This window comes from Schistocerca cancellata, chromosome 4, assembly GCF_023864275.1.
Source record: "Schistocerca cancellata isolate TAMUIC-IGC-003103 chromosome 4, iqSchCanc2.1, whole genome shotgun sequence".
Lineage (NCBI taxonomy): Eukaryota > Metazoa > Arthropoda > Insecta > Orthoptera > Acrididae > Schistocerca > Schistocerca cancellata.
Genome location: NC_064629.1, coordinates 880,129,999 through 880,153,680, shown reverse-complemented (window position 1 = coordinate 880,153,680; position 23,682 = coordinate 880,129,999). Strand labels below are relative to the sequence as shown.

Sequence of the window (23,682 nt, the reverse complement as noted above, 5' to 3'; positions counted from 1 at the left end):
GTTCGTTTTCGTCTACTAATTCTGTGTCAGGTGAATGAATTTAAAAAAAGCTAGAAAATTATTTTAAATTGTTTTCAGTGAAGTTCCTATAGTGTATTTTAATTCATAATCAACAGGAAGTGCTAGTATTCAGAAAACTGATCCATTATGCATGGTTTGCCATGAAATTATTGCCAATGCATGAATTCTTCACCAATGTTACCGTGTATCTTTCCTGAGTGAGATTCATATGGAGAAACATCACTGTGGCAAACATGCCTTCGTGCAATGCTTGTTGCATTTGGAATATCTGTGTTTCGAATGTTTCTACAGGTGGTATCATCCAAGAGAATACACCAAATATTCCTGAAAAATAAACATATCAATAAGAGAATGAAATACCAGAATATGAAAATTTAAAAAGATTGTAACCCTTAAAAAAAAAAAAAAAAAAACACACACACACACACACACACACACACACACACACACACACGTGTTTGGCTTTTATTGTGAAATGCAGCCGTAATTTTACATTTAATATAAAACCCTTGTATACCCATATTTGATAAGAAAATTTTTGTACTAACCTTGTACGGGCATGAGTAAATAAATGAAAACAATAAAATAATAATAGGCTTTTGAACATAGGGCACAAAATTAAGAAGCTGCGATCTAACCACTGAGCCACCATCTTGTCTGAGGATATCGTGCAGTAGAAGGCTCATAAAGTATCTGAAAAATAGCTCAAAAACTGCGACTATCGTTTTTTCAGAAATGGTCGAGAATCTATGGATAAACTAAGTCATTCGTTTGTTTTGAGTGCTCGTCCACTTAATGAAGTTCCTGGGAAATAGGATGATGACACTTATCAAGTTCTCCTCGTATCTCTTTCCTATAGTGGAACCAACAATAACATTAAGTGGACAAATGTGCCATTGAGCTGTAGGAGTTACGAAAATATGAAAAATATTGGATATGGTGGTATTTTTTTGTTAAATGGCCTTTCAGTACCTGTGTTTCTTCTTAGTATTTGCAGTTAATAACATGTACCAATTCAAAAGAAACTGCAGTTTTTGCTGAACACTAGGTAGAACAACATGCACTTTCACTAAACTGCAAACCTCCACTTAACAAAAATCAAAAGCAAACTAATCATAACTTGAAGTTCATGCACAATAATGCATTTCCAGATTCTTGTAACCTTTTTATCCTATTACATTAACTTGACTATTCACAGTGTAACACTTAAGTTTGAGGCCTTCCTGCCAATCAACACTGTTGTGTTGCTTGTAACTCAGTCATGGGCATTATCATTGGTCATCCCCTTTCCTCCTGCTAATTACATTTATGATTAGTGCTGATTTCTCCCAGGACTTAAAACATTATAAATTCCCATGTAATGGTACTGAGAGAATGCCTGTCAATCGCTGGAAGGTCTAAATATTTCACGCTCTGTACAAAATGTTCAGCATGCATGTCATCTGTAACCACGTGAAGATGGCTGGTACTTTATTGCAGAAACAAAACCTTGTTGACAGCTATGGTCATGTTCCAAGACAGGCCATTCTATCAGGTTTAGATTAAAATGAACTAAAAATTGCTACTTCAGCTAAAATGAAAGTTCGATAATTATTCCTCTGAACTCTTGTCCATACAGACTCGGAAATGACGTGTTACATATGGACCTACTTATTGTCTTTGCTTGATGAAGAGAGGACACCATTTTTTCTTTCAGAATATCATAAACAAGTGAAATACCTTCCCATAGTTTAAACACAGCAGTAGTAACAAAATGTAGGTTCTGTACTGTATGAGTCACATCAGTAACAACTTTGGAACACAGAACAGGTGGTGTTCTGAGATTTTTCAGCTATGTATTGTAGCTTCATATAATAACAGTTGTCTTCAGAAAGTTTGAACCACTCCTAAACTGTTTCCCTTAAAATATCTATTACCTAATAGTATTGTGAAAAGGAAGCATTGTAGAAGTCCTTGCTCCCCACCCCACCACTTGGAGCAGGACTTCAGGAACTTTGATTTAGTAACGTTATTCTTGAAATTCAGTTTGCAAAATATTTGAATTCTGGAAAAAGTTATTGTTGCTCTTGTAGTTCAAATTACTCCTCCACAAACTTACAATATTTACAGAGATTATTTTAAACTTGACATGCGCTCTCAATTTGAGAGAACCCCCCTCCCTTTTGCTTTGGAATATTTGATTGGTGAGCATCTTCACGTTCAATGTGGATCTTAATAATTTCATATTGCATGACAGTTTTCTCTGACAGCACAATGTTATTTTAGATTCATTACTTTGAGAAATGACTTCTTGGTTTAGACTGTGAAGAGAGTGCATGTGGGAGATATGCGTGAATTCGTTCCAACCAAGCATTTTTAGTATTGTATTACACTAATACTCAGAGGAAAGCTCTTGTACACGTTATTGCTTCAGCTTTTTAGTTTTTTCCTTCCATAAGTTTCACCAGTGAACTGAACATTGTTGAATTCCTAACGGTGATGTTTTGTAAATGTGCCAAATCTTCTAAAAGACTAGTTAAGGACTAAACTTGGTGTGACTCCTACATCTCTACTGATTGGGGACATCATGAGCAGTGTGGAATTAAGCCATATATGCTGTGTCAGTCAGGCCAAATAACTACACCGTAAAATGTGCTGTGCATTCACTAGGACCACACCACCAAAGAGTGACAAGTCAAAGGTGTAAAGAGTGGCCGTCTGCAAGTTATCTGACTGTACAGATTAGGTCATTCTGCCTGCTGACGAAGGGAATGCTGCAGTGTTGCAATTGCACTCAGAATATAAACAGAAAATGTATGGGCTTCTCGATGGTGCATCATTCAAGAAAATATGAAATCAGACAAGTCACCTCCAGAGAAAAACCAATGAACTTCGAACCAAGAGTTACTGTGCTACCATAACTATATATGCTGATACTAGTCCACAAAGAGGGCATCCCATTGTGGTCCAGTCAGTAAGATGGGAGCAGCAAACTACGACTTGACACATGAATGCTCTTGTGAGTCCATCTGTGGGGAAATTCCAACATGACATCCATAATTTAATTAAATTTGTACAACGTGTACCAAAACTTCGCCGCAGTAATACAGATCTTCTAGGGAGTTTTGAGATAGTGTGCCTCTCTGCCAAGGTACCACTAAATGAATCCAGAAAAACGATAATAATTGGTGACGTACTTGATGAGACACTCAGAATTTGTGCTCACTTCAAAATAGCCCCTGTTAGATGGAAATAATTATGAACAGATGGATGGTGTTACCACAGGGTGTCCTCTGTCGCTGGTTGAAATGAATTTGTTCATGGAAGATTTTGAGGAGAAGACCCTGGGGCAAGCACAACAAAAACCAATCTTTTTCTGTGTTTACATGGGTGACACATTCGTCACTTGGCTGTGTGGATGGGACAGCTTAGGTGAATTTCTTTATCACCTCAACTCATTTCACTGCAATACGGAGTTTACCATGGCGGTGGAAGATGATGATGTCCTCCCATTTCTTGATATCCTGGTGAAATGAAAACCACATGGCAACTGGGATGCAGTGTTTACAGAAAGCCTACAGGCACCAATCTCTATCTGCATGCCTCCAGTGGTAACAGCTCCCAGCAGGAAGGTATTTTATGTGCTCTTGCTCACAGGGCACGCTCCAACTGTAAGAAAGACAACTTTCCAACTGAACTGAAGCACATGGGTCCAATATTCCATAGGAATAGATATTGGCAACAAGCAGATGAGTCGTGCTTTTAATACAGGTTGTACATAGACAACACCACAAATAAAAATAGGAGCACAAATCATTGGTGTGCATCCTGTTTTTCAGCAATACCCTCAGACAAGCCAGCAGAATCTTGGAGCAACACAATTTCAAATGCGTATTCTGCCTACTCCCTAAGCCATTGGCACTACTAGGTGTAACAAAGGATGGACTAGGCCTTCACAAGACAGTGTCTGCCAAATTCCCTGCCAATGCAGCAACACGTACATGGAGAAACTGTATGCACAGTAGATGTGACGTGCTGTGAACATAAACAAACACAACACTGAATTACGGCAGACTGCTGAATTGACTGTGGCCAACTGTAGCATAAAAACTGACTATACTCTAGGTTACAACAAAATCAAGATACTTAGGAAATGTGCCTCCTCTTGGGAGTGAATGATTAGAGGCCATTGAAATTAGTCTCAAAGATGGTCTAATTAACAAAGATAGTGGCCTGTAACTGTGTCAGGTGTGGAAGCTCACAACGAGCTGAAGAAAAGCAGTGTGTTCCCATGCAATAAGGGCTACTGCTCATAGCTGGACATTGCCAGCTCTGTCAACCGCTGCAGTGACTGTTGGGTGTACAGACAGCAACAGGAGTGGAGTAATGTTTGAGGAGAGGGGGGGGGAGACAGCCAGTGTATAAAGGATGCTGACCCAAGCAGATCAGCAGTCATCGGTAACCACGTGAAGATGGCAACAACTCTGGTGAAATATCAAAAACCAATGACACGTTGTGGGTGGACCCATCAGAATTCTAAAAATAGAATTTCAGTTAGGTGCAAGATAGACTCTTAATCAAAGTTTGACTCCTTCATTTATTACTGAAGCATATTTGGAACTGTACATAGTAAGTGACCATCTAACTGGTTGATACCTCCTCCAAGATAGCATCAGTTTATTACTGGATTTCTCTTTGTTTGTAAGTTTAATTCATTAAAACTTTGAAGACTATTTGGCATGGTGTTCAAATTGGTGAATAAACTTGCTGTGCTTTGAAGCTCTTGTTAATGTGTGTGTGTGTGTGTGTGTGTGTGTGTGTGTGTGTGTGTGTGTGTGTGTGTGTGTGTTTTTTTTTTTTTTTAAATTTTGGATTTTTGAAATCAAGTTTCTGCGAAATACAATATGTTCCTTTTCTATATGCTTGACCCAAACATTTTGTCACATATGTTACTTCAGTGGGCCTCATTGTAGATCTGTAAAGATATTATACAAAGTCCATGGTTGATTTTCTATTTTAGGCCTAAACCAGGAAGGGTCTGGATAAGGCCTTAACCCTTAAATGGAGCTGAGAATCATAGCTATTTCTCATTCATGAAGTTTTCTTAAATTGTACTTGCTTTCTGTCATTGTTGAGGATTTGAATTCTTGTGTATGGTTTTATATAAAGTGTATGCTCTAGCATCATATTAATATTCGTTACTCTCATATCCAGGAAGGCATGTTGTTTGTTCCCTTTCTCCCTGAACTGGGTACTGCTGTTAATGCTGTCCTCATGCTGGACAAAGAGTACAAAACTGTCTTATTTTTAGGCCATATGTAAAAGCAATGACGGTGTATAAATGAAACTGCTAGAGTTATGGGTAAATATAGAGTAAGAAGTTTGTTAGTCAACAACAAAAATTGGAAACCTTAGGCACCTCTCCTAAATAGAGGGTGTCAATAATTAAAAGTTACAGTTTCAGAATACTGTAGAAGGTGAACCACTGCTCAGAATGTCATCAGATTTGAACAGCATATTATTGACACAGGGAACAAAAGATGATTAATGAAAATTTACCAATAAATGGCACTGTAAGCATCTTAATGTAAATGAGGCTGGCTACAAATGACACATGAATCACAGTAGGCTGGGTATTGTTAAAATTGCACATTACATCATCCTTACTGTTCAGTGCATGACTGCACATATTTGGCAGTCAACAGCTGTGACTGTTGGTTAGGTAAGGCCCATCCATCACAGCAAGGTAATACCACATTGGATGGGAAAAATCTGTTTTAAATTGTTGTGAGGCCAAAAACCACATAAAAAGCAAAATGTCATCAGTTTCCTCTTGTTGTGAGACTGTTGCAAGACCTGTTCAATACACTGTCCACTGTTTTCTCCCAGAAGTTGAAATCGAGGAATTACATGTTCCGCAACAGATCAGTGATCTCGGGGGTTATGTCCAGAATGCATTGTGCAGTCTGTGGTTAAAGTTCAGCTATGTTTGTAATTGGAGAAGTGAACACAACATCTTTCAGAAAGCCCCACAGCCAGAAGTAACTCGGATTAAGATCAGGTGACTTGGATGGCCAGACTTTAGGGAAATGATGCCTGATAATGCTAACATTTCCAAAATGCCCCTGCAGCAACCACTTCACTGGTTGTACAGTGTGAGGAGAAGTGCTGTCTTGCAGAAAAATCATTCTACCCACACATCCATGCTGCTGAAGGGTTTGAATGATGATGGTGTGTAAAAGGCTGTCATGGTGTTTACCAGTGAAGGTACAGATAACAAGACCTGCAGGACTCATCTTGAAAAAATAGGGCCTGTGATAAACGTTGCCATCAACCAGATCCCGTACTCATCTTCGCAGAATGTAGTAGTATTGGCTGATGTGTATGCGCAGCAAGAAAGGTAGAGGATAGGGAATAAGATGAGAGCACATATTTGGGCTGCTGTATCTTGATACGAAATTCAAGGAAGCGAGCACACAAGTTTTAAAAGAGCATGCTGAACAGTAATACTTCTGAATTGTTTGTGTGAAAACTCATAAAGATTTTAAATAAATAAACATTATTAACAGTCTATATCGTTATTCTTCATGTCTATAAATTTACTTCTCAACAGTCACCCTGGTAAAGAGCACATTTCTCCCAATGATACAGCAGTTTAATACCCTCACTGTAGAATTCTTGACTTTGTTGACAGAGCCATAACCTCAACTTTGCTTGCACTACTTCATTACCGTTGAAATGAAGTCGTCAGATTTGTAATTCAGATTTTGGAAACAGATGATGAAAATTGGTTGGGGCCAAGTTGGGACTTTAGGCCGGTATTACACTATCAAATTTCTTTGTCAAAGATTTGATCAAAGATGTGATCAAATATTCCGTCAAATATATTTGACAAAGATCTTTGATGTAGCGCTAGAAGGGGTATTACACTGTCATCAAATTTTTCGTCAAAGTTCAAGATGGCTGACAACAACTTGTTATTAACCGCAGCAGTTGCACGTACCGCAATTGCATTGTGTGCACATGCTGAAAAGAAGTGGGGAAAAAAAAGGAACCATACATACGAGGTTGACACTCTTAAATTCCTGGGATTACAACTTGATGATCAATTCAGTTGGGAGGAGCACACCACAGAACTGCAGAAACGCCTTAACAAATCTGTATTTGCAATTAGAGTGTTAGCAAACATAGGCAACATAAAAATGAAAAAGCTTGCATACTTTGCCTGCTTTCATTCCATAATGTCATATAGTACAATATTTTGGGGTAAATCTTCAAGTCAAACAAGAGTTTTCAGAGTCCAAAAGCGTGTAATACGTATTATTTGTGGAGTAAATTTACGGACGTCCTGCAGAAACCTCTTCAAAGAACTGGGTATACTAACTACTGCCTCTCAGTGTATTTACTCCTTAATGAAATTTGTCCTAAATAATATATCTCTCTTTCCAACAAACAACTCAGTTCATACATACAATACCAGGAACAAAAATGATCTGCACAAGGACTTAAAAGCACTTACTTTACTTCAAAAAGGGGTCCACTACTCAGGAACACTCATCTTCAATAATTTGCCAGCAAACATAAAAAGTTTAGTTACAAGTAAAGATCAGTTTAAAAGGAGCCTGAAAGACATACTAGTGGCCAACTCCTTCTACTCCATTGACGAAAATTTTAATAGAAATAATTGTATTTATTCATACTATTAGTATTGTTATTTCAGATTTTAAAAAAATTGACATGTTTCACATCCACGAGGATCTCCTCAGCACGGATCTATGGAACGAAAAGCTAATCTAATCTGAGTGAAGCTGTGGGTTTTATGATGACACGATAAAAGCATTCAACAAAACTTGTTACGTGAGCTTACAGTGGAAGACGTCAAGTCGTCCATCAATTACTTAAGAATGGATGAGCATACATGTCTGTATGTGCTCAGTGAAGTGTATCCTCATATCACAAAGCACAATACTCACTTAAGAACTGCTACATCTTCAGAAGACAGGCTCACTGTAACACTCAGTTTCCTTGCTACAGGAGAGGGTTGTTAGGTTAGGTTAGGTCTCCAGTCTTCTTAATCTATTTTTGTATTCATAGTGCCTCGCGTTGTAAAGCGCCTCATCAGCTTCATACATCTCTACTAATTTTGTAGTTGTCGGCACACACCAATTGTATTTACCGGCAATGTTTATAAAAACACTTCAGACGACAGAACGCTGCAGCGATGCTAGCGCTCCATGTGGTAACATGTCACATTGCAGTGAACAGAAGACAAGCGATTTCTTTGATCAAATCTACAGTGAGGCCCTAGATTGATCAAATATTGGACGACATTTGACGAAGTTCCTATTACATCATCAAATATCTTTGACAAATATCTTTGACAAATATCTTTGACAAAGAAATTTGACAAAGTTATTTGATAGTGTAATACCGGCCTTAGGGAGGATGATTGACAACAGTGAACCCAAAGCATCAGATTGTTGCAGATGTCTCGGTACTCTTGCGTGGTCTGGCATTATCATGCTGATGGAGCTGTGCTCCATGTGTGGATGAATTCAAAATGCAATTACAGCATGCTGTTCCTACTTTCTGCATCTACATCGATACTCTGCAAGCTGCCATACATTGCATGGTGGAGGGCACCGTGTACCACCACCACCACCACCACCACCACCACCACTACTACTACTACTACTACTACTACTACTAATTTCCTTTCCTATTCCACTCGCAAATAAAGAGCTATCTATATACCTCCATATGAGCCCTAATTTCTCGAATCTTATCTTTGTGGTCCTTATGCGCTGTGTATGTTGGAGGCAGTAGAATCATTAAGCAGTCAGCTACAAATGCCAGTTCCCTTAATTTTCTCAATAGTGTTTCTTGAAAATAACATCACCTTCCCTCTAGGAACCGCCATTTGAATTCCCAAAGCACCTGCGTAACACTTAAGTGTTGTTCGAACCTACCAGTAACAAATCTAGCAGCACACCTCTGAATTGCTTCAACAATGTCTTCCTTCAATCCAAACTGGTACAAATTCCAAACACTCGACAGTACTCAAGAATAGGTTGCACCATATTATATATGTGGTCGCCTTTACAGGTGAACCACTCTTTCCTAAAATTCTCCTTATAAACTGAAGCCAACCATTCATCTTCCCTTCCACAGTTCTCACATGCTCATTCCATCTTGTATCGCTTTGCAATGTTACGCCCAGATATTTAAATGATTTTACTGTGTCAAGCAGGACACTAGTAATACTGTAACCAAACGTTACAGGCTTGTTCTTTCTACTCATCCGCATTAACTTAAGTTTTTCCACATTTAGGGCTAGCCGCCATTCATCATGCCAACTGGAAATTTTGTCTAAGTTGTCTTGTATCTTCCTACAGTCGCTCAACTTTGGCACTTTACTGTACACCACAGCAGCAGCATCATCAAACAACTGCAGATAGCTGCTCACCCTGGCTGTCGAATCATTTATGTATATAGAGAACAACAGCCGTCCTCTCACACTTCCCTCGGACACTCATGACGATACCCTTGTCTCTGATGAACATTCGCTATCGAGGTGAATATACTGGTTTCTATTACTTATCAAGTCTTCGAGCAACTCGCATATCTGTGAACCTATTCCATATGCTCGGACCTTCATTAACAGCCTACAATGGGGCACCCTGTGAAATGCTTTCTGGGGATCTAAAAATATGGAATTTGCCAGTTGCCCTTCATCCGTAGTTTGCAGCATGAGAAAAGGGCAAGCTGCACTGACAGTTGAGACACATCGTCATGTTACATGCTACAATTAGGAGCCCTCTTGTGGCAAAAGGCTGTAAATATGTAGACGTGAAGAATAAAGGTGTAGAACGTTCATGACATGACATTTGTTTTATTTAAAATATTTTAAGAGTTTTCACATAAAAAAATCAGAGGCATTACTTTTCAGCATGCCCTTGTACTTGCATTACTCTTTCTTGTTGCTTGATAGTGGGCTTGTGCTGCGCTAACAATAGTCACGAAAGTTTTACAATGTGTGACTTTGGATCAAGAAATCTAAACCTGTTTAGGCATGTGTTTAGATGTGAACAAACTAGCTTTGTACCTAAGAGATTGGACCCCTGTTTCAGGCTTTCTGTAGCTTTTGAACTGTTACTATCAAGAAGACTCTGTGTGTGTGTGTGTGTGTGTGTGTGTGTGTGTGTGTGTGTGTGTGTGTGCATGCGGGTCGCACCACCGACATTTCTTGGATCTATAGGCACCTGCAGTTCACTGACAGATTAAAGTGAGGAAATTTAGGTATTCATACCTAGCACATTCTTAGTCAGGAGACAGATGTAAAAAATGCTAATAGTTTGAAAGTAACATTTCTTTCCATAGTCATAGTCCTTCTTTTTTGTACTTTACCGAAATAAGCACTACGTAATCTATTGTGTCACTGAATTGTGCTCTGTCCTTTCTGTCTCTGTTTTCCTTCCGCATTCATCTCTCCTACTACCACCCTCTGCCTCACACACTTCCACCCTGTCATCATTCACTCTCCCCCCCCCCCCCCCTCCCAACCCATGGTAGTTGTTCACTTCCCCCTCTGCCCCCTGTTGCAGTCATTCACTGGTCCCTCCCTCCTCTGCTTGTAGCAGTCATTCGTTGCCCCCTCCCTCCTCTGCTTGTAGCAGTCATTCGTTGCCCCCTCCCTCCTCTGCTTGTAGCAGTCATTCGTTGCCCCCTCCCTCCTCTGCTTGTAGCAGTCATTCGTTGCCCCCTCCCTCCTCTGCTTGTAGCAGTCATTCATTGCCCCCTCCCTCCTCTGCTTGTAGCAGTCATTCGTTGCCCCCTCCCTCCTCTGCTTGTAGCAGTCATTCGTTGCCCCCTCCCTCCTCTGCTTGTAGCAGTCATTCGTTGCCCCCTCCCTCCTCTGCTTGTAGCAGTCATTCGTTGCCCCCTCCCTGCCTCCGCCCCCACTGCTGCAGTCGTTCACTGACCCCTCCCTGCCTCCGCCCCCACTGCTGCAGTCGTTCACTGACCCCTCCCTGCCTCCGCCCCCACTGCTGCAGTCGTTCACTGACCCCTCCCTGCCTCTCCCCCCACTGTCGCAGTCGTTCACTGCCCCCTCCCTGCCTCTCCCCCCACTGTCGCAGTCGTTCACTGCCCCCTCCCTGCCTCTCCCCCCACTGTCGCAGTCGTTCACTGCCCCCTCCCTGCCTCTCCCCCCACTGTCGCAGTCGTTCACTGCCCCCTCCCTGCCTCTCCCCCCACTGTCGCAGTCGTTCACTGCCCCCTCCCTGCCTCTCCCCCCACTGTCGCAGTCGTTCACTGCCCCCTCCCTGCCTCTCCCCCCACTGTCGCAGTCGTTCACTGCCCCCTCCCTGCCTCTCCCCCCACTGTCGCAGTCGTTCACTGCCCCCTCCCTGCCTCTCCCCCCTCCACTGCCACAGTCGTTCACTGCCCCCTCCCTGCCCCCCCCCCCTTCCACTGCTGCAGTCGTTCCCCCAATCATTCTCTGTCCCCTACCTGCCTCCATCCTCTCCTGCCGCAGTCTTTCACAGCCCCCCCCCCCCCCCCCTCTCTCTCTCTCCCACCTGTCGCAGTCATTCACTGCCCCCTTCCTCTCTCCACCCTAGTCGCAGCCATTCACTGTCGTCCCCTCCTCCCTTTATCACAGTTGTTCACTGTTGCTTCCCCACACAATCCCTACACTGTCATAATTCACTGCCCCCCCCTCCCCCCTCCCAATTCTCATCACTCATTCATTCTGCCCCCCATACCCACATTCCTTCCTACCTCTCATTCCAAAATTTGATAAATAAATGTTATCCATTATTTCTGATTAAGCCTGAGTATTATTGTTTCAGTTTCGTGTCTACCTGCATGGGATTTTTGTACTCAAACTGTGTGTTTTATGTTTTCAGTGACCTCACTGCACAACTCAAAGGCATTTGTGTTTCCGGCCTTTGGGAAAGGTGCTCTCCGCCGTGAGTAAATGATTTTATTTTTCTATTTGCCTTCATTGTTACCTTCGGTAACAAAAAATTCTTGTCTTAGAGAAATAAGTCAGCTCCAAAGTTCAGTACTATGCTTGCTCCATATATTGTAGTCAAATTATCTGTAAGTTCTCACATTGGCAAAAGAGTGAGCGAGAGAGAGAGAGAGAGAGAGAGAGAGAGAGAGAGAGAGAGAGAGAGAGTGTGTGTGTGTGTGTGTGTGTGTGTGTGTGTGTGTGTGTGTGTGTGTGTGTGTTGAGAATATTCTATGCAATAGCTTGCATGTCCTGATTAAACATGATATTGCCAGTAGCACCCTAAAAACATAGCTTTGAGGTTATGTCTGTGATAATTCGTGAATACATAGGGCAGGCTGTTTTAGCTATAGTGGCCATCCACAGGCCGTTGGATGCCTGCAGGTAACAGGACAAACCATTGTTGCAAGGGCAGTCGGGCAGCAGGGCTGTAGAATATGTAACCATACTCCCCAGGCTTGCGCTTGTGGACAAGGGTGGCAAAGTGGTTTGCGCATACACAGAACACGTAAGGCTGCCTGGTGGATGAGAATCAGATGAACCGTGTGTAGAAAAAGATTTGTGCTGTGTTCTGCACAGAAGAGGAATTTTGCTCAGAATTGCTATCCAGAAGTGAAATAATGAATGCTGTCTGTCTATGTGAAATAAAACAAAAATGGCACTGACGGGCCTTTCAAACGTATTCTGTGGTGAGCTCATTGCAAGTGTGTGTGTTATCCACCGGAGACATTAACAAACTTCCGTATAACTCCAGTGACTGTGCACACTGATAAAGAATATCAGCCAATCATTTTGATTAAATCACCTGCATAATAACTTCTTACCATACAGGAGTCTATAGTACTCAGTCTTGATACATTAACATAAAAAAAAGAACACCTTGAATGATTAGAGATACGATGACCATATTCACAGGGCATGTTCTGCAGAAATGATTAGCATTTGAACCGTGTCGGCCTGAGGGTTCCAGGTCAACATTGATATTGTAGTGTAACACCACCTGATGCTAAAATGTGCCTCTGGCTCTTGTTGTTGCTATAAACTGAAGGTAATGGATCAGTGTCGCAAGAGCAGACGTACAGGATACCTTGTAGATGTATGCGCAAACCATACCATCATATAAGTGAATTTGAAAGAGGGCGCATTGTTAGCATGAGAGACTGTGATGCAGCTATCCAGGAAATTGCTGCTTGTGTGTGATAGTGTTTCAGTATTGCTGCATGTGTGCGCGTGCGCTTGTGTGCGCGCATGTGCGTGTGCAGAATGGTTCACGGAAGACGGTAGAACTTGATGAGATGGGTCGCGTCGCACCACTCAGATCAACCCCAGGGAAGATACACAACTCCTCTGAATGACATTGCAGGGCAGATCTGCATTCTCCTTGGCTCTGACAAAACAGTGTAATACATCTTGCATTATCTGGTGTGACAGTCCGTTACCGTTTATTACGGGATACGTTACATGCGTGTCATCGACTTCTCCAGCTATCTTTGATGTACATGCAGAAACATGCTAGATGGCAATGGTGTAAGGATCAATGTCACTGGGGACAGGAATGGCATCAGATAGTGTTTGTGGACGACTCCAAGTTCTGTTTGTTCGAAAATGCTGCTCGCATTTTAGTTCACTACAGATGGGGAGCGGGATCACAGTGATTGCATTCGCAAAAGACATAAAGTGCCAACTCAACGCCTTATGGTGTGGGGTGCGGTTTGGTACAACCACACATCACAGTTTGTGTTTGTCCAGGGCACTGTGACCAGTGTGTCCTACGTGACTGTCGCCATGCGACCCATAGCCTTAGCCTTCCTGCACAACAATCCAGATGTCATTTTTCACCAAGACAATTCATAACCACATGTGGTTCCACAAACACATGGCTTCTTGATGTCTCAGAATGTTAGCCTTTTGCCCTGGCCCACTATATTACCAGACATTTTCACCAATCGAAAATGTGCGGGATTTGGTGAAACAAAGGGTGCACTGCTACGACCCAGTGCCAACCACCACAGATGAACTTTGAAACCGGGTGAATGCAGCATGAATGGCTATACCAAAGGACAACATTCGTGTCTTATAAGCGTTGATGCCATCACACATGGAACAAGTTATTAGAGCTGGCCGGAGTGGCCGTGCGGTTCTAGGCGCTGCAGTCTGGAACCGAGTGACCGCTACGGTTGCAGGTTCGAATGCTGCCTCGGACATGGATGTGTGTGATATCCTTAGGTTAGTTAGGTTTAATTAGTTCTAAGTTCTGGGTGACTGATGACCTCAGACGTTAAGTTGCATAGTGCTCAGAGCCATTTGAACCAAGTTATTAGGACCCATGGCAGACCCTGTACCTACTAGGCAACAGAACATATACTGGATCGAGGTGACTGAAATGCCAATCATTTGTGCAGAACATACTAATGTACAAATCCTGTGAATATGAACATCCTATCTCTAGTCATTCAAGGTGTTCTGTTTTTTTCTGAACATGAGTGTATATTGGCGTCATTCCTGCAGAATAATGGCCTTTATACCACATGGAGCTCCAACTGTATGTTTCCATGTTCCGTACATGAGCAGCAAAGCAAAAAGGAAACTACACATAAATATGAGCTAGTCAAAAAATTATTGGTGTTAGCATCTCTGTTGAATATGTCGATAAATTAAGGGAGGGTTGGATTGAATTTAAGTTACTTGTTTTATTAGTTAAAATTTTTTTGCCTACTTGCATGCCCCTTGCCTTTTGCCTGCATTCACACCCCTCACTTTCATTTTTCCTGCCTGCAAGCCTCCACCCCTGCCAGTTACTAATTTCACTTGATACCTCGTACAGTAATAAATGTAGATGTGACACCGAGTCAAATGCTTTTATGAGATCAAGAAATACTGCATATGCTTGACTGACTTGATCAGAAGCTTTAAGTACGTCATGTGAGGAAAATGTGAGTTACGTTTCACATGATCAGTGATTTCAGAATGCATGCTGATTGGCATGGATGAGGTCATTCTGTTAGATACTTTGTTATACACTCCTGGAAATGGAAAAAAGAACACATTGACACCGGTGTGTCAGACCCACCATACTTGCTCCGGACACTGCGAGAGGGCTGTACAAGCAATGATCACACGCACGGCACAGCGGACACACCAGGAACCGCGGTGTTGGCCGTCGAATGGCGCTAGCTGCGCAGCATTTGTGCACCGCCGCCGTCAGTGTCAGCCAGTTTGCCGTGGCATACGGAGCTCCATCGCAGTCTTTAACACTGGTAGCATGCCGCGACAGCGTGAACGTGAACCGTATGTGCAGTTGACGGACTTTGAGCGAGGGCGTATAGTGGGCATGCGGGAGGCCGGGTGGACGTACCGCCGAATTGCTCAACACGTGGGGCGTGAGGTCTCCACAGTACATCGATGTTGTCGCCAGTGGTCGGCGGAAGGTGCACGTGCCCGTCGACCTGGGACCGGACCGCAGCGACGCACGGATGCACGCCAAGACCGTAGGATCCTACGCAGTGCCGTAGGGGACCGCACCGCCACTTCCCAGCAAATTAAGGACACTGTTGCTCCTGGGGTATCGGCGAGGACCATTCGCAGCCGTCTCCATGAAGCTGGGCTACGGTCCCGCACACCGTTAGGCCGTCTTCCGCTCACGCCCCAACATCGTGCAGTCCGCCTCCAGTGGTGTCGCGACAGGCGTGAATGGAGGGACGAATGGAGACGTGTCGTCTTCAGCAATGAGAGTCGCTTCTGCCTTGGTGCCAATGATGGTCGTATGCGTGTTTGGCGCCGTGCAGGTGAGCGCCACAATCAGGACTGCATACGACCGAGGCACACAGGGCCAACACCCGGCATCATGGTGTGGGGAGCGATCTCCTACACTGGCCGTACACCACTGGTGATCGTCGAGGGGACACTGAATAGTGCACGGTACATCCAAACCGTCATCGAACCCATCGTTCTACCATTCCTAGACCGGCAAGGGAACTTGCTGTTCCAACAGGACAATGCACGTCCGCATGTATCCCGTGCCACCCAACGTGCTCTAGAAGGTGTAAGTCAACTACCCTGGCCAGCAAGATCTCCGGATCTGTTCCCCATTGAGCATGTTTGGGACTGGATGAAGCGTCGTCTCACGCGGTCTGCACGTCCAGCACGAACGCTGGTCCAACTGTGGCGCCAGGTGGAAATGGCATGGCAAGCCGTTCCACAGGACTACATCCAGCATCTCTACGATCGTCTCCATGGGCGAATAGCAGCCTGCATTGCCGCGAAAGGTGGATATACACTGTACTAGTGCCGACATTGTGCATGCTCTGTTGCCTGTGTCTATGTGCCTGTGGTTCTGTCAGTGTGATCATGTGATGTATCTGACCCCAGGAATGTGTCAATAAAGTTTCCCCTTCCTGGGACAATGAATTCACGGTGTTCTTATTTCAATTTCCAGGAGTGTATTTCAGCTCAGAATGTGTTCCGTTCTACAACAAATTGATGACAAGGGTTGTGGACAGTGGTTTTGTGGATAACTTTTTGTACCATTCTGTATATGTGTGCGACCTGTACTATCTTAAAACTATGGGGCATGGTATTTTGTTTGAGAGATCTGCAATAAATTATCGTTGAAAGAACTCCGCTGCGAGTTCAGTATAGAATCTGATAGGGATTCCTTTGGGCTCTGGTGCTTTTTGCAATTCTAAGGACTTCCGCTGTTTCTCGACACCACTGACACTGCTGTCTATTTAGCTCATCTTTGCAATGGTATGAGAATTAAATTGTGATGTTACTCCTGGTTTTTTTCTTTGTGAAGGAACATTAGAAAACTGTGTAAGCGTTTCTGCTTTTGCTTCGCTACCTAAATTTCAGTCACTGTCTCAGCTTCAATGGGCACTAAATTTGGTGCTGCGAGCAGTCTTTGCATGTAACCCGAAATTCTTTGGAGTTTGTGAAAGATCTTTAGACAGTGTTCCTCTGTGGTAGTACTAAAAAATTACATGCATTGGTCTCTTCACTGCTATATGTTTCATTTATCTGTAGGCATTGGTCCCTTACTTAGCTTGCATTTATTGCTAATCTCTCACACAGCAAAAAGTCCCAAGCAACTGGAAAAAAGTGCTCGTGACTCTTGTACTTAAGAAGGGTAAAATAATGGATCCAGCAAAATTACAGACAAATATCGTTAACATCTGGTCACAGCAGAATTGTTAAGCATATTCTAAGTTAGAATATAATAAATTTCTGTGAGCCAGAAGAGCTGCTCTCTACAAATCGGCATAAAAAGCTGTGATTGTTCTCACCTGTTGAACATATGGAAACAAAACAGATCAGTGCCTTAGAAAAAATGCACTTCAGTGTTAGCATAGTTCCTATACTACTACTGTGATTGTTTTTAGGCATCGCTAGAACCTGAGAATAAATTGTTATGCTTTCGACCTTTTGGTTGTGCGTTACAGTTAGCTATGCAAAAGTGGGCAAGTAAAACAAATTAACTTTTTTATGAATAGTTGTTCACACACAATGTGTGTTTGTAAACTCAACAGCTGTTACGCCATCTGAAAAAAGTCAGTTATGACACCTGTTTTCAGTATACCAATCGTTTCATGGACTCAGATTATTTCTGTGAGGAATACTTTTCACCCACTTGGTGCGTATTCTCTCTTCCTTTTGTGATAAATAATATTGTGCACTATATCAAGGCTTATATGTTAAGACAGAAGAAAATACTGGTTGCTATATAATGGATTTTTAGTTTTAATTTGATAATTTACTCCTGCAATTAAGGTCGATTTGAGATAAGTATATGAAGTTTAAGGGTTATATATGGTCTTGAATGTGGTAAAGGGGTGCTGCTGTTGGTTTATGTATTTTGACATTTAAGTTCCCTTTGCAACTCTCTTATCCTGACTGCAGAATTATTAGCTAACTGGTTTTCAAAGTTTATTTCTGTTTATAGCTCAACTCTAACCAGTATCCATATGTTTAATTTTCATCTCTTAGTTTTTCATTTAGTTTGAGGCCTGAAATTTGAAAGAAATCCTTAATATGATCTGGAGTTGGGCGTTCAGTAGTCAGTGGAGACGTGGAAGACAATCGAGAGGATTTCAAGTAATTGGAGTTTGTGTGCAGTAACTGCATACTGACAATGTTATCCTGTAAAAACTCTGCATTATTACACAGTGCTGATAATGGAGATTCAATTCCATCCTGTGACTTTCTCATGTTGTGCCTCCTAGCTTTGTGGGGGTTTCAAAACAGTCCTGTATGCTGACACATTCATTTTATTTCCTGTGAACATGTAAATGGTCAGGTTGCCATGTTTTCTGTGTGGAAGATGTACTGTAATAGTATACCTGACTCCACACCATAACAAGAGGTCACAAGTATAGTCCATTAAACATGGAAACAGCTAACTAACTAAGCTCCTCCGAATGGCTTAATGATGGCGTCATCTGGGGTAAAATAGTCCCCTGTTCAGATCTTTGGGCATGGACTGTTCAAGAGATACATTATGGTTGAAATTAGATGTAGTGGAAATTAATGAAGTGCTGTGGCAGAAAGAACAGATCTTTTGGTCAGGTAAGTACAGAGTTACTAACCCAAATCAAATAAGGGAATGGAGTAGTAGGTCTTATTTGTTATAAGAATAGAGGATTGTGAGTAAGTTACTGCAAACAGCACAGTTAACACACATGCTTAGCAGCTCTGCAGATGACGAAGAGATTGAAATAATGTATGATGAGATAAAAGATATCATTTATATTGTTAATGGAGATGAAAATTTTCGATTGGGTGGGGAGGGGAGGGGGGGGCTGGAATTCGATAGTACGAAAAGGAAGAGAAGGAAAAGTAGTGTGAGAACATGGGCGGGGGGAGGGGGGGGGATGAAAAGGGAAGCTGCCTGGTACAATTCTGCATAGAGTTTAGTTAAATCATAGCAGACACTTGTTTTATGAAGCATGGAAGAATGTTGTGTGCATGGAAGGGAAAAAACCCTGAGACAACAAAGTTTTTGATTGGTGACTTAATGGCAAGATAGAGATTTCAAAGTCAGATCTTAAAGTGCAAAACATTTTCAGGGGCAACTGTAGACCCTAACTGTAATTTGATGGTTATGAACTGCAAATTAAAATTGAAGAAAAACAGGAAATTAATGAGATGAGACCAGGACAAGTAAAAGAACCAGAGGTTGTTGAGAGTTTCAGAAGTAGTATTAGTCAATGATTCACTGACACAAGGAAAAGGAATGCCATAGAGAACAAATGAGTAGATTTGAGAGATGACAAAGTGAAGGCAATAGAAGGTCAAATAGACAAAAATGATGGGTTCTAGTAAAAATCCTTGTGTGTCACACAAGGTACTGAATTTAATTGGTGAGAGGAGAAAACATAAATGCAACAAATGAAGCAGGCATAAAAGAGTACATGCATCTTAATTGGATTGACAGAAAGTATAAAATTGCTAATCAGGAATGGCCAGAGGAAAAAAATGCAAGCCTGTAGAAATGTGCATGACTGTGGGAAATATAGATGCTACCTATTGAAAAAATAAAGAAACCTTTGGAGAAAAGAGAAGCAAGTCAATGAGTGTTACAATATTAAATGGCAAGCCAGTACCAAGCCAAGAAGAGGATGATGAAAGGTGTAAGAAACATACAGAAGGGCTATACTAAAGAAACAAACATGATGAAAATTTTATGGCAAGGAAAGAGGTAGTCGATGAAGAGGAGATGAATGATATACTGTCAGATTAATTTGGCATAGTGCTGAAAGACCTAAGTCAAAACATGGCAACTGGAGAAGAAGATATTCCCTCAGAATTATTGAGATCATTGGGAGAACATACAATCACAAAACTATTCCATTTGATAAGCAAGATATGAGAGATGGGTTAAATACCATCAGACTTTCAAGAAGAACGTAATAATTAATATTCCAAAGAAGACAGATGCTGACAGGTGTTTTACTGAGCCATCAGTTTAATTTGTCATTGTTGAAAAATATTCAGATTATTTACAGGAGAATGGAAAAATTGGTAGAAGTCAACCTTCTGGTTCCAAGGAAGTTCGCGAAGGAACTTGCTCCCCTTTTTGCAGCGGTGTACTGTAGGTCTCTAGAAGAGCGTAGCGTTCCAAAGGATTGGAAAAGGGCACAGGTCATCCCCGTTTTCAAGAAGGGACGTCGAACAGATGTGCAGAACTATAGACCTATATCTCTAACGTCGATCAGTTGTAGAATTTTGGAACACGTATTATGTTCGAGTATAATGACTTTTCTGGAGACTAGAAATCTACTCTGTAGGAATCGGCATGGGTTTCGAAAAAGACGGTCGTGTGAAACCCAGCTCGCGCTATTCGTCCACGAGACTCAGAGGGCCATAGACACGGGTTCACAGGTAGATGCCGTGTTTCTTGACTTCCGCAAGGCGTTCGATACAGTTCCCCACAGTCGTTTAATGAACAAAGTAAGAGCATATGGACTATCAGACCGATTGTGTGATTGGATTGAAGAGTTCCTAGATAACAGAACGCAGCATGTCATTCTCAATGGCGAGAAGTCTTCCGAAGTAAGAGTGATTTCAGGTGTGCCGCAGGGGAGTGTCATAGGACCGTTGCTATTCACAATATACATAAATGACCTTGTGGATGACATCAGAAGTTCACTGAGGCTTTTTGTAGATGATGCTGTGGTGTATCGAGAGGCTGTAACAATGGAAAATTGTACTGAAATGCAGGAGGATCTGCAGCGAATTGACGCATGGTGCAGGGAATGGCAATTGAATCTCAATGTAGAAAAGTGTAATGTGCTGCGAATACATAGAAAGATAGATCCGTTATCATTTAGCTACAAAATAGCAGGTCAGCAGCTGGAAGCAGTTAATTCCATAAATTATCTGGGAGTACGCATTAGGAGTGATTTAAAATGGAATGATCATATAAAGTTGATCGTCGGTAAAGCAGATGCCAAACTGAGATTCACTGGAAGAATGCTAAGGAAATGCAATCCGAAAACAACGGAAGTAGGTTACAGTATGCTTGTTCGCCCACTGTTTGAATACTGCCCACCGATGTGGGATCTGTACCAGATAGGGTTGATAGAAGAGAGAGAGAAGATCCAACGGAGAGCAGCGCGCTTCGTTACAGGATCATTTAGTAATCGCGAAAGTGTTACAGAGATGATACATAAACTCCAGTGGAAGACTCTGCAGGAGAGACGCTCGGTACGGGCTTTTGTTGAAGTTTCGAGAACATACCTTCACCGAAGAGTCAAACAGTATATTGCTCCCTCCTACGTATATCTCGCGAAGAGACCATGAGGATAAAATCAGAGAGATTAGAGCCCACACAGAAGCATATCGACAATCCTTCTTTCCACGAACAATACGAGACTGGAATAGAAGGGAGAACTGATAGAGGTACTCAAGGTACCCTCCGCCACACACCGTCAGGTGGCTTGCGGAGTATGGATGTAGATGTAGATGGAAATTGAGGAACAAGCAAGACAGTACTAACCATACAACTTATTTTAGAAGATAGGTCGAAGAAAGGCATACCTAAATTTATAACATTTTGTGGGTTTAGAGAAAGCTTTTAGCAGAGTTGACTTGAATATGCTCGTAAAAGTTCCAAAGCTGGCAGGGATGAAATACAGGGAGTGAAAGGTTATATGCAACTTGTGCAGAAACCCAAACTGCAGCTATAAGAGTCGGAGGACGTGGAAAAAAAAGAAAAGGGGGCAGTAGTTTTAGAAGGGTGTAAGGTAGAAATCTAGCCTATCCATGATGTTATTCAATATGTTCATTGAGTGAGCAGCAAAGGAACTGAAGGACAAATGTGGAAAGGAAATTAATGTTCAGCAATAAGATATAATAACTTTGAAGGTTGTCAGTTACAATGTAATTCCATTATAGATGGCAAAGGAATTGGGAGAACAGTTAACAGAATGGATAGCCTTGACAAGGCACTGTAAGCTGAAATGTATGTCACCCCTCCTGGAGATCAATTTGCTAGGGAAAATTTCACAAACTTCCAGTCTAGACCCATTGGACGTGTTTTTTGTGGCTCTGTCTTGCTGAACCATGTTCTTTGGTAATAACCAGTACAGTTTTGCAATTCAAGCACCAAAAAGTCATTTAACTTCGTCACATAACATTCTGAATTCACTGTGACTGCATGACTGCTCTTGTTCTTGAAAAATTCAGGCTGATTATTGCTCAAGCCAATGTCACAGGCCATACAGTAATTTTTGACCAATGAAGGGATTTCTCATGCTTTTGTTTAGATTCGTTGCACTCTAGAAGCAGCAATTTTGCTTATTGACATGACAATTCAGATGAAAATGTAGCTCGTCAGGAAACATGATGATGATAAATAAAGGGCACTCAGTCACATCAACAACAAACTACAGCCTATGCCTGGCATCCTGAGACTTTGGATTATGTAAGGGTGCAATTTAAGGTCTTTGTGCAGAATTCATTGCAATGATGATTTACGCAAATTTAAAGAACGTGCTTGCTTACAAATGGAGAGCTTAAGATCGTCACAAACAGACTGATTTCACTCTCCATGGATTTGCCCATTCTTGGTGACCTTGGTCACCCAGATTTCGGTTTGGCCAGTTCTGAACAATCTCCTCAAACATTTGATCCATTTCGGGATGAGGGGAGCACTTAAGTGTGTCATTTACAGTATGCAATCCACAATCACTGCAAAAATTCTTCTGTGCTACAGTCACTGTGTCAACGTTTCTGTGAAACTGTCATACACAGAATGTGCAGCCTGCTCCTGAGAAGCACTTGTGTCAGCTGGATTCTTAAAGGGCAAACAAGTAATGAATGTATGCCCCACACTGTGCCGATTTGTTGTGTGTGCACAGAGAGCTGTTCAGATATAAACTATCTTTTGAGACAACCTATATTTGTATATAGGATCACACACATTGTGTACCTATCATGGTTTCTAACTTCCTAAGTTAAGTTAGTGGCGTGTGTGCTCATACCGCTCATTGTTGTCTACTGTGCATTCAGTCTGTGTGCATATATTGCATTCTGTAGGATTCACCTTAATTCACACACAACCCCTGTAGAGGTGGTGGCTAGAAGAGGCTTGCCATAGCTTCTGCCCATTTTAAGAGCTGACTGAAATGTGGCCAATCTCACTCAAAGTGGGATTCCCAAGTTAAGACATTACAGACAAATGACAACCCTTGCAATTCAATTAAAATGTGACCATAATTATTTTTGTTTAAAATTGCTGTGGCCTTCTATCAGGTCTTATTATAATGTGTTTCTAAATTTCGCAGCTGTGGGAGCTATATGCAGAGGCTCACCCTCTGTGGTGCAAAAGCCATCGGCTTTACATCAAAGCCCCCGTTATCTGAAAGTGTGAATGGTTGTGCTCAGTGGGCATTGGAGGAGGCTAGTTCGGAGGGGGGGGGGGGGGGGGTGGAAGTTGCTGTGTAGTGTTAAACTTTCAGCACCTGACAGCACAGGTACCAGTCCCACTGCTGATTTGGTCCCCTTGTATGCTGTGGAGTATGTTCATTGCCCCCCTCCCCCCTCCCCCCCCCCCCCCCCCCCCACTCCACGTTACTGGGACCCCAGGCAATGGCTGCCTCACCAGGTAGCTCAAACTTTCAAATGTGGCCACACGGAGATGGAACTCTCGCCAGAGTGCAACAAAACTT

General features: G+C 42.2%; 1 protein-coding gene across 2 annotated transcripts in view; it reads left to right on the top strand.

The window, feature by feature from the left end:
- The window catches only part of LOC126185034 (mucin-5AC-like), a 190,803-nt gene that overhangs the window by 155,145 nt on the left and 11,976 nt on the right, over positions 1–23,682 (top strand). For both annotated transcript variants that reach the window (XM_049927775.1, XM_049927774.1), the window contains exon 8: positions 11,910–11,972. In XM_049927775.1, coding sequence (XP_049783732.1) covers positions 11,910–11,912 — 3 coding nt within the window. In that variant the 3' untranslated portion in view covers positions 11,913–11,972. The remainder of the gene's footprint in view (positions 1–11,909; positions 11,973–23,682) is intronic.